General features: G+C 45.5%; 1 protein-coding gene across 4 annotated transcripts in view; it reads right to left on the reverse strand.

The window, feature by feature from the left end:
* BCAS3 (BCAS3 microtubule associated cell migration factor) overlaps nt 1-18,073 on the reverse strand; it is a 745,665-nt gene that overhangs the window by 324,743 nt on the left and 402,849 nt on the right. For all 4 annotated transcript variants that reach the window (XM_055001162.1, XM_055001161.1, XM_055001160.1 and 1 more), the window contains 3 exons: nt 7,887-7,987; nt 5,802-5,998; nt 3,041-3,138 (listed from right to left, as the gene is read on the reverse strand). In XM_055001162.1, the coding sequence (XP_054857137.1) occupies nt 3,041-3,138; nt 5,802-5,998; nt 7,887-7,987 (396 nt within the window). The remainder of the gene's footprint in view (nt 1-3,040; nt 3,139-5,801; nt 5,999-7,886; nt 7,988-18,073) is intronic.

Consider the following 18,073-nt stretch of genomic DNA (forward strand, 5'->3'; position numbering starts at 1 on the left):
CGGGAAGCTGGGCCATTCATTCTTCAAACACTTGCCTAAAAAGCCATTATTAAAACATTTCAATAAATACACTTGGCAGTTTGCACAGTGCCTGGATTAAAACTTTGCCTCTACAGAATGACAGAGAAGGAGGGAGGGAGGGAATCTTCCCTGCCTGACTCCCCTTTAAACAACTTTCACAAATCAATTTTCTCTGTATGTTTCAGTTTCCTTTGACAGTTTAAACCTCAATCCAATCATCAGTCTCCAGGGATTTCCGAATCACTAAAGATTAAAATCCTCCTCAAGCCCAAGTGTTTTTGCTAATGCTGTGTGTTTAATAACTCCACTTGTGAGAGATTTTCCTGGAGAAAATCTGCCCGTGCTGAACCTCCGAAAGCTATACAGCTGAATTAAATTTTAAGATCTTTGCTGTCCTTGTTTTGGATAAATACAGTAAGAGCAATGCCATGAATCCCAGAGGTTGCCCAGAACTGGCCTATCAGGGGAGTTCTCTTATACCTTCACTTGGACACCATAAAGCAACAAGCAGTCATAACAAGAAACCTGGCATTACAATATGATTTCTACAGAGTGCAGCATAAGAAGGCCATTTTGTGAACTGCAGACATTCTTGTGGAAATGGAGAATAGGACTCTGGCTAAATGTTGCAGAATTAAATCAGCTTAACTAAGCAAGAGAAGCAGGCTGATAGAGATGAAAAATATTATTTTTCTTATCCTATAACATAATTCTTTTAGTGTCTATCCAACGACTCACTGGCACAGGCGCAGTCCCGGCAAGCTGCTGGGCCTCAGAAGGGCCCAGGCGAGTAGACCTGGCCTCCGCATATCTGAAGGCCAGGTCTACCCTGGCTTTGCAAAGCAAGTTGATTCTGCCCTCCCCAGGCCTGATCAGGGCAGGCTGACATGGGACAGGCCTGCCTTGTCCATAATAAACAACAAAAGCATCAACAGATAAATAACGCACAGGCCTTGCAAACTACTTTAGGCACATCCCAGGGCTTCGGTATGGACAGTAAGAACTTGCAACACTTTTCCATTTGCAGACCACTCCATCTCTACCCTTAGTGCTAGTTCACCAACTGCTTTGCAAAGACCCCTCGTTGCCAACTCTGGCTTGGGAAATTCCTGGAGATTTGAGGGCTGTGATGGGGAGGGATCTCAGAGGAGGTACGATGCCACAGAATCTACCCTCTAAAGCTGCCATTTCCTCCAGGGAAATTGTAGTCTTGGAATCAGTTGTAATTCTGGGAGAACTCCAGCCCTCGCTTGGAGGTTGGCAACCCTATCTCCATTTCAAACACTCTCCAAAGCTGCCCTCCCATCTAGTGGTGCAATTCGTTGGACCTTAGGTGTTGGGGCTCCTGGCACACTGAGCAGTCACAACCTACATCCCCATCTATATATCCCCTCAACTAGCTGGGGAGAGAGAGAGAGAGAGAGAGAGAGAGAGAGAGAGAGAGAGAGAGAGATGGGACAGCTGCACCATGCAAGGGTAGCAACGGCACCTTTAGCAATCCTACCTTATGCTGGAATTCTACCAGCTTTTTTGCTCCATGTTGCCCAACTGCCCTTCTCACTGCAGCCCTGCCGCCTTGATGGCTGGTCTCATGAACTCCACCACAGCTCCTTCACTGGTCAAGACGAGCCCCCCCCTTGCACCAGCGCAAAACCTGGTAGCATCCAACTCAAAAGATTCCACCTCAGAGTTCACATCGCTGCCCATTCAAAAATTATAACCAGTTTCCACATCTCATAAGTACACAGAGTATTTATTGTTTCTTGTTTTCTTCAAAGGCAACAAGTTCTCTTCGACCAAATTAGGTATTTTTACTCAGATCAGGAACTGAACAGTACCTGCCTGCTTTTTCCAAGCTGTAATGGTAATTTCTAATTCTACATCCATATATTCCTCCTCCAAAGACTCTCAGGGCTGTTCAGGAGGAAGGAGATCCAGGTAGATCACTTGATAATTAGGAGTCATTCACAGGCATTGCGAACACAAACATATTGCTTCATCCATAGGAAGTATAAGGTGAGGCAAAAGGTAAGAGGCATAATGATTTTCTAAACCCTGGGCTTATGCTAATAACAAAAAAGGGAATTTCAGCCTAGTCCATTCGGAATCCACATGCTAGGATCATTTACAGCACTCAAGGTAAGCTGCAGCTTTTCACTTTCAAGTACTCAAAGGAAAAAAGTAACAGGTAAGGTGATAGCCGTGCTATGCTACAAAAGACATATGTCTAGGGAGCTGAAAACTAATCTTTGGAGCAGTGAAAGCGACTTGTCCACAAAAAGTCATTTTCTGACAAAACAAAAATGCTTAAAGAGGAAAACAGAATAGGGATTTTTCATTCACAAACCCTTCCCTACTTGGCCTCCTGGAAGTGATTTTAAGCTCACTACAGGTGATCAGACACCATTTACACGCTTGCTATAAACACTGAGAAATCAAAGCCAGTGAATGCTAAGGGAAGCTCTCCTCTGCTCGCACCCCTCTTTCAGCAGGGAGGGTAGCCCTGCCTCCCAGTCAGCATAGCTCTTGATTCCTAGACCGCTCTCCAGAACATGAAGGCAAGAAGACCTTGTAGGTAGGGCTGCCACACCCCCAGCACTCTCTACCTCGTTCGAGAGGTTGGGTCACAAGGCCACCTGCAGCTCTCCCCACTTCTGCTGCGACACCTCGGGCAGTCCACGCCCACCAACCAGGACCGACTCTCTGATCGTATTGCCACCAAGTCAACTCCCAGCACTTTCGAGTTTGACAGCATGTCAGCTGTGCTACTAAGGCTGCCTTGTTCTCTCCCAGCCCTTGGAGAGACACACAATATGTGAAAATAAAACTAGAACCATCCTTTTCAATCACATGATTTTCCCTTGGCAAAATTCTGCAGAGCATCACATGTCTGCAAAAGTCAACACATTTTTCTGTTTGCTAGCAAGAAAACTAATGCGCACATTGGAAAAAAAAGTACGTGCACATGACTGGCACCTTGGAGGAAGGTAGAAACCGCCATTCATAAGTGCCATCCTACCTGAGGTAGCGTCAGTTACTGTAGAAATTCCTCTGCGGTCTGAAGTTGGGCGGGATGATCCTGGCATGGTAACAGGTTCGGAACGGACAGGTTGGATCCTGCAATGGAAATGATAACCAGCTGTTGGGGGTCTGAATCCCTGCTTGTTACACAGTTGGCAGAAAATAAATCTTGAATATTGCTAACACACACATAGACACACACACAAATATTGATGGGAAGACATCTAATTCCTAAACAGTGTGTGCTAGGGCCAGCTTGCAAACTGATTTCAGCTAAAGATCTGAGGGGCATTTTTGAACTTTTTATCTGAGGGCTGTGGACCCTCATGGGAGGCAGCAAGACCCCTGTGAGGGTGGGCACTAAACTTCACAATCCTGAAATAGGCCGAGCCAGTGACACTTTCCAAATGGCAGCAGCTCAGCTTTGCAGGAAACGTGACTGCTGGGCTAACCGTGAAAGCTGCAAGGAAGTGTATGTATCTCATTGCCATCACATCCCCCCTCCTGGCTGGGGCCTGGTGCTGGCCCTCCTCTCCCAATGTCAATTGTCTTCAATTGTGGCAGAGTAAGATTTTTTAAAATTATTATTTTATTTTTATTGTGGAAAAGTTAAAAGATAGAACAAAAGAAAGTAAAACGTAACAAAAAGACAACTACAAAGAGCCAAGAATGGCCTACAAATCAGTCTACAAAGACAGTAAAAAATAATAATAATAGGCATATTATTAACCCATTACAATTTTTCACCTACAACACTTCCTCCTTTATTATCAGTCAACTTATAGTCTCATTAATATCTTTTTTCCTGTGTCTCATCTTCTTGATATAATTATGGCAGAGTAAGTTTGTGTGGCCTAGGCACACCTGATCTCATCAGATCCCAGAAGCTAAGCAGGGTTGGCCCTGGTTAGCACTTGGATGGGAGACCACCAAGGGAGTCCAGGGTCGCTATGGAGATGCAGGCAATGGCAAACCATCTCTGTTCATCTCTTGCCTTGGAAACCCTATGGAGTTGCCATATGTCGGCTATGACTTGACAGCACTTTCTGCTGCCACCAAACTGGGGGTGGTGTGGGGCTTGAGTTTTGAAAGTCTCAGAAGGATGGTCTCAGAAGTACAAAGCTGAACACGGGAGGTGGAGTAAGTGTGCCTCTGCTGGGGGTAAACAGAGAGGGAACACTCAGGATGGGCAATATGAATGCCGGTAAGTTTACTGGATCAGGTCCTCTGCGTTCGCCAATGTCAGGCTGCCACGGTGACTCTGCCAAACTCCAGCTGAAGGCAGTGAGCTTTGCTACCACATCATCTCCTGGAGCGAAGAGCAGCAGAGTTCCACCCACATGGGCCCTTTGCCCTCTGCAGCTCTCAGAAATCTCCTCTGCCTCATCTAGCCAGGCCAAACTCTTCTTCCAGTCAGCTGAATCTTCAATTTTCCAGGTCCCTCCACTGTTTCTGTTTCTCCATTGGCCATGCAGGGGGCCCACCAAAGGCCAAAGCCTCAATGGCCTCCACTGTAAAGAGCAAAGCCCCTGGCAGACGGCTGCCAGCACTGCCCATGTCCCGGGTTCCTGTGGCCATATCTTTATTGATTTGTTCCTCCAGCTGACAGGCTGGACAATACCTACTCTGGTTCTCCACAAAACAGGCACTAAAGATTATTAATCTACAGTGTGAGGCTTGCTTTGAAATTTATTTTATACGCCTACATATCAGCAAGTGAACTGTTAGACCTGCCCTCCGTCTAACATAAAACGTTAAACTATTTCATGCAGAAGCATCCTTCACTTTGCCCAAAAACAAAAAAGAGAATCACAAAACTACTCAAGGGACAGGGAAAGGAGATATTTATTGGTGATGTTCTGCACTAGCCAATATGCAACCCATCAGAGTGCTTTTCCCCAAGTCAATCAATTTTACCATGAAAGGGGGTATGTTTTGATTGAAGGGAATGGTACCTTTAACCCACCTCTACCACTTTTAAAACTTTACATGAGTGCCTTGTTGTTCTCTTCCCCAAATGTTTGGGATGGAACAAACTTGAAGTCTAGGAGGTAAAAGTCAACCCGATTAAAGTGACTGATAAACAGGAAGGATTTCTGTTCTACGATTTGCATTTCTGTTTATGATTTTTCATATATCTAAAGCAAGACCAATGCATAGCAAATTAGACAAGACAAGTAACATTAACCAAGAGATGTTCTTCTCTGCTCAGACTATGAGTCACTCTAAGAGAGAACAGAAGTAGTGAACTAGCATTAGCAACTGCTTTGTTATCCTGGGATGTTATCGCTGTTGGCAAAGAAGCAGCAAAAAACATATTTCTACCGTATGATTTATTTTTGTCCAGTAATAACAATAAAAAATCATATGTGAGGGAAGAGGTTATCTGAGGCACTGGTAAGTTTGAGTAACAGAATTTTTGAAAATACACATTAAACAGATAAATTCTGGAAGGAGAAAGTGAAAATGTAACACATTTGAGGCCTCATTGGATGTACAAATTTGTTTCAAAGGCAGCTCTTTGTTGATCATATGGTAGGTTTTCTCCCCATGTGGCGTAAAACTACTGAAAATATAAAATATCTCTCCTATTGGCTACCAGCTTCCAAAGCAGACTTGGTGATGGAATTTATTTATTCCAAATGTATAAGTCTCAGTATTGCTTCATCAATCGGCTATCGGTTGTTTTATTGAGGGATGGGAGCAGGTGAAAAAGAGGACAAGGAATCACTCTTGCCAAAATAATATTTTTTAAAAACCTGAGACTGTTTAGATCCAGATCATCCGTATCGAAGTCCAGGAGAGGCTGTGGGGTATCGTTGGGGCCATGAGACTGGAGCACCGAAGAACTGGATGAAATGACTGTCGTTTGGCCAGAGGGGTGAATTGTTTTGAACTGGAACTGGGGGCCCATCCACAGGCGCCTGTGAGGTCCGGTGTGAGTCACAATTTCAACCTAGAAACATATCACCAAAACCGGGTTACAGCTGAGCCTAAAGCATGTTACCGCTAAGCTCTGAAGCTTATCAGGTCCCCACACGTTCTCTACCTTCTGAGCACAAAATGTTTGCACCTGGAATCAAGACCATCTGAAGAACTGAAGCATGGAACTACACATTATGCCTGACAAAGGGCGACTGTTGGTCCATACCAGGTTCCCCCCCCACTCCATAACACATAGGGTTATTTTTTCCATTCTAGGATGCTGTCATCATCTTTTGAGTTTCCCCCACCCCTCTCAACACATCTAAAGAGAACCACATGACTTGTACCAAGTAATGGTACATATTCCAGGAGCCAAGATCAATGTGCCGCTCTCGTGATCGACAGCAATTTTGCCTTTGAGTGTAGCGTGTAGTTCTGTTATCAGTTCCCCTCTAAAACAGACCAAATGTAAAGTACATTCTCACCTTACCCTGCGCTTCCTTTACTACCCCCCCTTCACCTTATCAAAGACAAAAGGCTGAAACAGATATTAATTCCCCATTCTATGGAAATAATATAAAAGCAGATGACCAGTTGCATCAGTTGTGGGTCTCAGAATCTATTTATTAACAAGAGTGAGAGTTAAGAACTCAAGCAACGAAAGAACAAGGGCACTTCTTATAAAGCGCAATTTTCAAAGGCTACACAGTCCAAGACCAGAAAAGCAAAAAGCTAACATGCTTGGAGGGGGCAGAGGAAACCAAGACCCCCAATCTAAATCAACAGATTTTCAGAGACATCTGTACTGCTTTCCATGTTCGCTGTACATTTGAGTAGATGCATTTCCTTGGTAAAGCAAGCGCCCATTGTTTCTACAAACGCTCGAATTTCGGTGCTCTGGGTGACTTCACATTGTTGTCAGTAATTTTTTTTTTTACATAATCTTGCTCTCAGGCGATTTCTTCCAAGCTTGGAAGAATGAGCGCACAGGCAGCTCTGTCCTGCATCCACACTTTCGCTTCTCATGGGGGTAACTAGGGCTGACTGCCTGATGCAAGTAGCTCTTTGCCCAGCTATGTAAATTAGGCCACGACTAAAGCATTCTGTGTATTTTAAGCTCGAAACCATCAGCGCCACACAGCCGAGAGGTAAACAGATGCCTCTGCAATTTCACCGAGGGTACGGCCAGATGTTCCTATTCACTCCCCCGCCGTGCACAGGACAAACATATTGTATCTACTTCCCAATGACAGCATGCATTACCCACTCTTCTAATTGAGAAGCCGAAGCGAAGGGCAGTGTTTCTTCGCCGCATGCTGTTACCCTTGATAACAACACTTGTGTTCGGAAAAACATACACACACCATGGGCTTTAATCTAAAGTGGCTGGCTGAGGGAACACAAGCGTCTTTCGTGTTCCAAGGAGATACAGTTGTTCTTTCCACTTAGCAAAACTTAAAGCATTCCTATACGCTCCTTGACCCCAAAAACTTCTGATGGAATTCTTTTTGAACTATACATAATGTTACTGTGAATATCCAAAAGGTGCTGAATGTTAATATGAATGCTGAAAATCCCAGATGAATTCTGTGAATGTCCAAAAATTCAAGGGTTCACTGGGTACACTGGGGAAGACTGCCAGCCACCTAAATGCAATGGTCAGAGTGCCTGTGTCTTCTCAGTCTTGCCATTTGGATTTTTGGTTAAAATCAACCCTTGATGACCCTAAAACATACAAGACAGAGTGCATCCTGTATCTATGATACAGCAAGGTGGGCAACAGTGGGTATTCCTTCTTCATTTCATTATGAACCCCTCTGCAGTGCCATTTTTACCTTCGACTGCCCTGGGTTCAGTTTTAACCATACAAAAATTCAGCTGACACTCTCACCCCGCAGTTGGGCATACCGTCTCCATACCTGAGAAAGCCACTCTTCATCTTCCTGTCCACTGTGGTCAGACGCTAAGCTGTCGTAGGATTCATGCCGAGTGATGGGGCCCGGACTTCCTGGTGGAACCACTGTGCCAAAAGAGAGGAAAGTACAGAGTCCAGATATGAAGATGTGGTACAATGCCGCTGCAGGCTTCATTGCTTATTTGAGTCCTTTCTTGCCCACCTCTCCAGAAAACTGCTTGAGTGGCTTATTCAAAACAAAGCAATGCAAATCAAATTAATAAACATGCAAAATGTTAAAAATTACAAAAAAGTCCACAAAGAGCAGAATATTAAGCCAACACAATGAAAATTAAAAGATATCTAGAACAACAGCTATTTAATAAAACCAGCTTAAGCTACTAAGAGACACCAGCCTTGTAAAGTGTGTTGATAGGAGAACACTTAGGAACCAAATGGAAGCTACTCATGGCCTCCAAGGTGTCACATCCAACTACCGGCTTCTGCCTATAGTACCTGCTGTGGAACATTAACTGGATGTCCAGTGAGGCAGCTACCATCCTTGGGTGCCAGCACCATTCTGAAAGGGGATGCTATGGTGGTAAGCAGCATGAACCTTCGCAGATGCTAAAACCTATCAATGGTCTCTCCTTTTCTTTCCAGTGGCGGAACAACATGTGAGTCCAAAGACTTTGCAAGCATTTTTTTTTTAAAAAATGATTTGAACTGGCCCAATCAGTTTGCTAGTACAGATTCATTTAGATGTATAGAGTGGTACATCACAGAGATGCCAAATAGGTAACAGAAGCAAAATCCAGAAGGGCATTCAGTTGAATCCCCCACCCTTGTCTAAGTTAGCTCCAAAGGCTTCCTGAGTACTCCTGCTTGCATGCTGAGGCCAGTGTGCCTCTTTAGTAAAACGTCCGCCTGAAGTATGGGGGCGGGGGAGGGACTCAATCAGCATTAGATTTGTTGATATGTCCGTCTGTCATGCAAATCCCCAAATATGGCTCGCAGAATAGGTGATAATGGCCACCATTCCAATACAAAACACGTAGGCTGTCAGGCAGGGGTTTGGCTGGTACACCAAGACTTAGCTTGGCCAAACGGTGAAATGGTAAGAAAGAAATCTCTTGACAACAATATGGCATCGCAGGGGGTCCTTCAGGCCACCTCCAAAGGCTTTATTTATTAACTTCATTTATACCCCACTTTTCTTTCTATTGGGAAACCTAAGCAGTGTACAATATTTTCCCTCCTCAATTTTATCCACACAATAACCCTGTGGGGTATTTTTATTTATTTATTTATTCGATTTTTAGCCCACCCTCCTCACAAATGGGCTCAGGTTGGGGTACAATAAAATAGTTAGTACACATTAAAACATTTAAATACATTTTAAAAACCCACAATACATAAGTGGGCAACAATCTCAGATGGTGGTCCATTGCAATTTCCCCAATCATAATGTAAACAGAGGAGGGGAGGGGGGGCCCACGGTTAATAACGCTCCAGTGACTGTGCTTGTAGGGGGACCGATTAGGGTTGCCAGCGATCTAGAGTCCCTCGAAAGGGGATTCCCAGGTCCCTGTAATCTCCCAGCGGAGGATTGGTAGCCGGTACTTACCCCAGCTTCCTTTCTCCGCCCGCGCACACATGCATGCTCCCAGCTTGCCTGATGACGTCACTTCCACAAGTGATGTCATCATTCAGGGTCAAAAAGGGCGCCCCCGGGTCAAAAGGGGGTCCTTGTTGCCACCGCCGGCTCTCACTGTGACCGCGGCTACTCACTCTTGCTGCCGCTACCGCTCGCTCTTGCCATGGCCTGCTCTCATTTGGTGCACAGGGGCCGTGGTGGTGAGAAATGGCAGCGGCAGTGGTGAGAGTCAGCGGCAGTGGTGGTGGCGAGAGCAGCCTGCTCTTGCCGCTGCCACCACCACCCAGGGAGGGGGCACCTCAGGGAGCGTGCCCCCCCGCCAGACAGGTAAGTGGGCGAAAGGGGGAAAGGGTGGGATCTGGGGATCCCCCGCCCCCGGCGGGGGAATGGCAACCCGAGGGCAGATGATTTCATAGCCCCCCTAGCGGGAGACCAGTAGGGAGGCTCCTAAAACAATCAAAGAGTGGCCTCAACCATATTCCTGGCAGAAAATCTGTCTTATAGGCCCACTGAAATGATATAAGATCTTGGTGGGTTCAGGTGTCCTTGGACAGAAAGTTCCACCAGGTTGGGGCCAGGACTGAAAAGGCCGTGACCCTAGTCGAGGCCAGCCTGGCCTCCCTGGGGCCTGAGACCACCAGCAAGTTCTTATTTGCCCATCTTAATGCTCTCCAGGGTACATATGGGGAGAGGCGGTCGCTCAGGTATACTGGTCCCAGACCATTTAGGGCAGTAAAGGTTAAACCCAAAACCTTGAATCTGATCCAGAACTCCATGCTGAGAGTGTGCGGCTGGCCCAAGGTCACCTGGCAAGCTTCCGTGGCAGAGTGAGGATTTGAAACCGGGTCTCTCAGACACTAGACGGATACTCTAATCACTACACCATGCTGGGTTACTTTACGGTCTGAGTTAAAAGGGCACTTCCCACTGGCTGCCCCTGTCTGAGGCTCAGCTGCCTTTGTCTTGCCTTCAACAAAACCTGGGTTTGACGAAATATGAACCATCCCTTAGGGTTGTTGTGAAGGTTAAAAAACGGTACTCTGGATACCTTGAAAGAAAAGCAGGAGAAAAGTATGTCTTGAAACTGCCAGACTTAGGAGAGGATCTGGATTCCAGCTGCTGTGCAGCAACGAAATTTACCATAGCAACCTTGGGTGCATCCACCTCCCCGAAGTCTTGCTTACCTCACAAGGATTAAAATGGGATAAGTCCATCAGAGGAAGGGTAAGACACAAAAAGTGATAATAAAATATTATGATTAAAAAGGTAATAGCATCAAGGCCTTCTGGATCTAACAGGACAGGACCCTAGACCTGCTTGGAGCCAGCACCTTCGGTCTGAAGCAACACTCAGATTTTGTTTGCTACACACATGCAAAGAGAACTCTTAGACCGGCTCTTCACGTCTGTCAGTTGGCAGTGCTGAAGCACACGCAAAACAGCTTCCCCAGAGCTGATAACTCGGAAGGGATCTTGCCCCAGACCAGCACTATTGTCAAAGATACAATGCTTGCCATAAAGTTTTCAAAAATTGTCGGCTTTAGAAGATGTAGAAACCAAGCTAAGACACAGTGACAAAACTTTGCCCCAAGCAGCAGGCCACCCCTGCCCCCCAACAGCAATTCTTCTCTATCTTTGGGTGCCATAACTGTCACGTCATCTTGACATTAATGCAACTTACTTGAAACTGCCTCAACAATTAGGTTGGCTGAGATCTTTTTGGCAGGTGGGAGCAGATGATTTACATCTTAGCAGCAGCTGTTTTGCCAAACAGCCGTATTTTATCACCGCTAAGTGAAATCTATAACCGTAAGACACAATGGTGTGGAACACCCCCCCCCCCCCGCCGCCCAAATCAGGACCTTGGGAGACAAAGAATTTGCCTACAGTTTGGGGACATCCAGAATTAAAGGTGACATAATGTGTGGGGATATTGGGGCATGTGAAAGACTTGCCAAAATGAGGAAAGATCTGGATTAGAGAATGACAGGGCTGTGGAAAGGGGTGGAAGTTTAACGCTGGCTCATGGCCATTTTTTTTGTGGGTCATTAAAATGAGTGTCAAGTGGTCAGCATTCATCCTGAGAATTAAAGCTCCAAAATTCATTTTTCCTGATGGGGAATGAACTAAAACGCTCCACAACTGGATTCGAACTTTTTAACTGAAGCTTTTTAAATCCACACAGATGTTAATGGTTAAAGGATGTCCAACATACGTGGAAGCTGTTTCTAGCATTGGGTCAGAACTGCTACAATGTTCTCTACATGGGTCTGTCCTTGAAGAGAGTTCGGCATCTATTTAATTAATTTACGTCATTTATAGTCCACCTTTCTCACTGAGACTCAAGGCAGATCACACAGTATGAAGTTAATACCATCAGTATCATATAAGTATATTTCAATACGATACCATAAGGTAAACAGATACAAGTTTAAAGACATAGCATTAGCAAGAATCCGAAGAGTAGAAAATACTGAAGCAAAACATAATTGATTCTAGGACTAACATTAGACAACATGGAGCGCTGGTTGTACACAGGAGTACATATTTAAGCATAAGCAAAGCCATGTTGGATCAGGCCAGTGGCCCATCCAGTCCAACATTCTGTCACACACAGTGGCTAGAAATCCAGTGCCATCTAAAGGACTGTCAGTGAGGCCAGGACACCAGAAGCCCTCCCACTGCCTTCCTTCCAGCACCAAGACAACAGAGCACCACCTCCCCACAAAGAGAATACCATCTATCTCCTGTGGCTAATAGCCACTGATGGACCTCTGCTCCATATATTTGTCCAGTCCCCTCTTGAAGCTGGCAATGCTTGTAGCTGCCACCACCTCCTGTGGCAACGAATTCCATGTGTTTATCACCCTTTGTGTAAAGTAGTATTTTCTTCTATCTGTTCTAACCCGACTGCTCAATAATTTCATAGAGTGCCCACGAGTTCTTGTATTGTGAGAAAGGGAGAAAAACACATCTTTCTCTACCTTCTCTAACCCGTGCATTATCTTGTAAACCTCTATCATGTCTCCCCTCAGTCGTCTTTTCTCCAGGCTAAAGAGCCCCAAGCGCCTCAATCTTTCCTCATAGGGAAAGTGTTCCAACCCTTTAATCATTTTAGTTGCCCTTCTCTGTACTTTTTCCAGTGCTATGATATCTTTTTTAAGGTGTGGCGACCAGAACTGTACACAGTACTCCAAATGAGGCCTCACCATCGATTTATACAGAGGCATTATGATACCGGCTGATTTGTTTTCAATCCCTTTCCTAATAACCCCTAGCATAGCATTAGCTTTTTTTATGGCAGTCGCACACTGTGCTGACGTTTTTAGTGAGTTATCTATCATGACTCCAAGATCTCTCTCTTGGTCAGTCTCCGCCAGTTCAGACCCCATCAACTTGTATTTATATTTTGGATTTTTGGTTCCAATGTGCATTACTTTGCACTTGGCTACATTGAACCTCATTTGCCACATGGATGCCCACTCTTCTAGCCTCGACAGATCCCTTTGGAGTGCCTCACAATCCTCTCTGGCTTTCACCACCCTGAACAATTTCGTGTCATCTGCAAATTTAGCCACTTCACTGCTTAATCCCAATTCCAAATCATTAATAAACAAGTTAAAAAGCATTGGACCCAATACCGACCCCTGTGGCACCCCACTGCTCACCACCCTCCACTGTGAGAAGTGCCCGTTTATACTCACTCTCTGTTTCCTATTAATTAGCCAGTTTTCGATCCACAAGAGGACTTGGCCCTTTATCCCATAGCTACTGAGCTTACTTAGGAGCCTTTGATGAGGAACTTTGTCAAAAGCTTTCTGGAAGTCAAGATAAACAATATCTATCGGGTCTCCCTTGTCCACTTGTTTGTTCACTCCCTCAAAGAACTCTAACAGATTGGTGAGACAAGATCTTCCCTTACAGAACCCATGCTGAGTTTTCCTCATCAGCTTTTGGTCATCAATGTGCCCACTAATTTTATTTTTGATAATAGTTTCCACCAACTTACCCGGTATTGACGTCAGGCTGACTGGCCTGTAATTTCCCGGATCTCCCCTGGAACCTTTTTTAAAGATGGGGACAACATTAGCTACCTTCCAGTCCTCAGGAACAGATGCAGAGTTTAATGACAGATTACATATTTTTGTGAGGAGATCTACAAGTTCACACTTGAGTTCTTTCAGAACTCTTGGATGTATGCCATCTGGGCCCGGTGATTTATCAGTTTTTAAATTATCTAGCAGTCGCATAACCTCCTCTCTCGTCACCTCAATGTGACTCAGGTCTTTCAAAACCCCTCCCAAAGTCAGTGCTTCCGGAGTGGGCATGCACTTCTTATCTTCCACAGTGAAGACAGAAGCAAAGAACGCATTCAGCTTCTCGGCCATTTCCCTATCACCCTTTAGTAATCCTTTTACGCCTTGGTCATCCAAGGGCCCCACTGCCTCCCTAGCTGGTTTCCTACTTCTAATATATTTAAAGAATTGTTTATTGTTTTTCTTTATGTTCTTTGCAATATGCTCCTCATATTCCCTTTTTGCCTGTCTGATCACAGACTTGCACTTTTTTTGCCACAGCTTATGCTCCTTTTTATCAACCTCACTCCGACTAGTTTTCCACTGCCTAAAAGAATCCTTTTTACCTTTTACAGCTTCTATTACATTGCTTGTTAACCATGCTGGCCTTTTCCTAAACCTATTTGTGCCTTTCCTAACCAGCGGTATATATTTAATTTGAGCTTCCAGGATTGTAGTTTTAAATAGTCTCCAAGATTCCCCAAGTGTTTTGACCTTTTTTACTTTCCCTTTCAGTTTCTTCTTCACATACCCCCTCATCTCAGAAAAGTTACCCCTTTTGAAGTTAAACAAGGCTGTGTTGGTCTTATTTGGCAATTTCCTATTTATACATATGTTGTACTCAATAACATTATGGTCACTGTTCCCAAGTGGTGCAATCACATTTACATCTCTCACCAGGTCTTCAGCATTACTGAGGACCAAATCCAGGATCACCTCTCCCCTAGTAGGTTCTGTAACCATCTGTTCCATAGCACAGTCATTGAGACAGTCTAGAAACTCACTTTCTCTCCCCCGATTCGAACACCCATTGGCCCAGTCAATGTGTGGGTAGTTAAAATCACCCATTACAACACAGTTTTTTTGTTTAGCAGTCATCTTTAATCCTGTCATCATTTTATAATCCTCCTCTATTTTCTGATCTGGAGGGCGATAACAAACTCCCACAGTTAAGTTTCCATTTGGGCCCGTAATTTCAACCCATAGCATTTCCAGAAGCGAATCTAATTCAGTTACCTTCTCAATCTTACTGGAATGTATACCTTCTCTGACATATAGAGCCACCCCACCACCAACCCTTCCCTCCCTATCCTTCCGATATAATTTATATCCAGGAATCACCGTGTCCCACTGATTTTCCTCATCCCACCAAGTTTCTGATATGCCCACAATGTCTATGGATTCGCCCAACACTAAACATTCCAGCTCCCCAATTTTACCTCGGACACTTCTAGCATTTGTATATAAACACCTGTAACTTCCCCGGCACACTTTGCCTCGAGACGTAGTTAGGTCATCTGCACTGTTTGTCTCCATCTCAGTTGACAACTCTAATCTATCTCCCTGTAGAAGTGTTATACCTAGCCCTTCATCTCTCTGAGATGAACCATCCTGAACCAGAGACACTTTATCTCTTGTCGGCTTTCCCCTAGCATTTAGTTTAAAAACTGCTCTGCCACCTTTTTGATTTTAAGTGCCAGCAGCCGGGTTCCTTCTCGGGACAAGTGGAGACCGTCTCTCTTGTACAGCTCCCGCTTGTCCCAAAAAGAATCCCAGTGCCTAACAAACTTGAACCCTTCCTCCCTACACCATCGTCTCATCCACGCATTGAGACTCCTGATCTGCGTTTGTCTCTCTGGCCCTGCGCGTGGAACAGGTAGCACTTCTGAGAAGGCTACCTTGGAGGTCCTGGCCTTGAGTCTCCTGCCTAACAGCCTAAATTTTTGTTCCAAGACCTCACGACTGCATTTCCCAACATCGTTGGTTCCAACATGGACCACGACCGCTGACTCTTCCCCAGCACTATCTACCAGCCTATCTATAACACGCGTAATGTCCGCTACCTTCGCACCAGGCAGGCAAGTCACCATACGGTCAGAACGCGGTTGTGCCACCCAGCTATCTACTTGTCTAAGGATCGAATCACCAACTACCAAGAGCCTCCCTCCTGCCCCACCCAGGGATGGTTCCTTGATGCGAAAGGAAACCTGCTCACCAACTGAAGAAGAGGTCCCTTCTGAGGGCATGTTCCCCTTATCCTCAGTACAGTGCCCTGATTCCACAAGATCCTCATTCTCCTTGACAACAAGAACGCTGCCATTTTTAGAGTGGGACACATCTATCCTGTCCCTGAGAATCTTGTCCTCGTGCCTATCTAACTGTCTCCGCTTCTCCAGGTCAGCCACCTTGGCCTCAAGGGTACGTACTCGTTCCCTGAGAACCAGGAGCTCCTTGCAGCGAGCACACATCCAGGACTTCTGACCAGAAGGCAGATAGTCATACATGTGACACTCAGTGCAATACACTGGAAAGCCCCCAACCCCCTGCTGGCATTCTGACTTCATTATTCTGTTTTAGGAATAACACAGAAAGAGGAAAGAAAACGGCTATGATCCCCCGGCTAAGAGCCACAGGCCAAGAGCCCTTTAGCTCTCGCCCTTCGGCTCGCGCCAAAGGCTCGCGCCCCTGCCCAGCAGTTGCCTTTTCAATGCAAAAGGTCACTTCCTGCTAAGCACAGGAGGTGAGCACAAAGGGGGTGTGTGGCTTGTACTCCAGCAACCCCCAGCAGCCTTACAAACACACTCACCCTCAAACACAATCAAGCCCAAACACACTCAGCCTCAAAACTACTCTCAAATCAACACAAAACTACACACAAAAAGCCCCAAAGCTAGAGAGGACCACCCTTAGCTTCTCAGCTTAACCCACCACAGCCAAGAAAGGCAAAAAGCCCTTACCTCCTCTAGCAGCTGCAGACCATGTGCTCCTGAGCCCAGGTGACTCTGCTCTGCTCTGAAGCAGCAGATAAAGCAGCAGATAATACGTGAGGCAAAAATGGTGATGAAGTCTATGATCCCCAACTCGTTAGTGAAGCACCACAGCCTGGCTTTTGGCTTGGATGGGCCACAGGGGAAAAAAACCCAGATTACACCTCTTGTCTTGGCATCCCACTGCGGGCAGCCAGAAGATTCTGGCCCAATTTTATGCACTGGTCATAGGCTCTAATGCTTTACTTGTCTCCACAAATGGCAATAAATGGAAATGGTTTCATTGAGAGGGAGCAGAGGTTGATTGCTCCTGGCTTCTAGGGTTCCCAGCTCCAGGTTGGGGAATTCCTGGAGATTGGGGGGATGGAGCCTAGAGAAGGTGGGGTTTGGGGAGGGTCCTCAGTAGGGTATAATGCCGTAGGAGTCCATCCTCCAAAGCAGCCATTTTCTCCAGGGGAACTGATCTCTGTGGCCGAGAGATCAGTTGTAATTCTGGGAGATCTTCAGCCACCATCTGGAGGTTGGTGGCCCTACTGGCTCCTCAGAAGTACAGCCTGCAGGGCCTTTTGCTAGGCCTCTTCCTCCTTTGCCACGAGCTCCACAGATATCCAACATTAGTTCCTCACGCCCACCCTGTCAACAAAAAACTGACGCTCCCCCTAGGCAGCTAGCAGCCTCTCAGGCCTCCCAGATATTCTTCCCCAGGATTTCAGTCTTGGGGATGTAACCCAACTCCACACGCCATCCTAAACGAAAGCAGTTTCTGTCAGATCACAGAACAAGGCCTTGCCCGTCGTGGAACCTAAACTCTGAAGCAAGCTCTCCAGAGCTCTCTCCAAGACTTGTTTGATTTCCCAAGTCTAGGCTCTTGCTGGTTGCTTTAAAAAGAACCTTCAGATTTTAATAAGGAACTTACTGCTGCTTCACCAGCTATTAAAACACCAATTTTCCTATTATTGGCAATAGTTACGGGCGGCATAATTAAGGTTTTTTATAGGCTAATGACATTGGCCAATGACGATGGAGCAAAAATTCTCAGCTTACTTGCTGAGTCATAGTGAGCAGCCCACAAGAATTTCAGTCTCTTGCTAAGCAGCGGAAGACAGAGCGATGCTCATCCAGACAGCAAAACTGTGTTGATGTTGTAGCCTAAGCCTCTGTCTCTCGCCCAATGAAGATGCAAGTCTGAATAAACTCACATTCCTTTAAAATATTGCACCTGTGTTTGAAAGATACTTTTTCTGGTCTGTTTCTCTGTTTCCAAGATACTGAAATCCTAAGCAGTTTCAGGAGGACAGGTATCTAAAGAAGGTAGCTTTGACTCTCAAAATCTTATACTCTAAAAATCTTGTTCATCTTTAAGGTGTCACTGGACTTGAATTTTTCGGATTCTAAACAGTATGTGTTGAGAGAGTCTCCTACCTCTAGGGCAAAGGAAGGCCACCGATTGTGAAATATCCTTGCTTTCAAATTGTAAATTTACTTTCTAATGT

This window comes from Eublepharis macularius, chromosome 17 (genome assembly GCF_028583425.1).
Source record: "Eublepharis macularius isolate TG4126 chromosome 17, MPM_Emac_v1.0, whole genome shotgun sequence".
In the NCBI taxonomy this organism is placed as follows: Eukaryota; Metazoa; Chordata; class Lepidosauria; order Squamata; family Eublepharidae; genus Eublepharis; species Eublepharis macularius.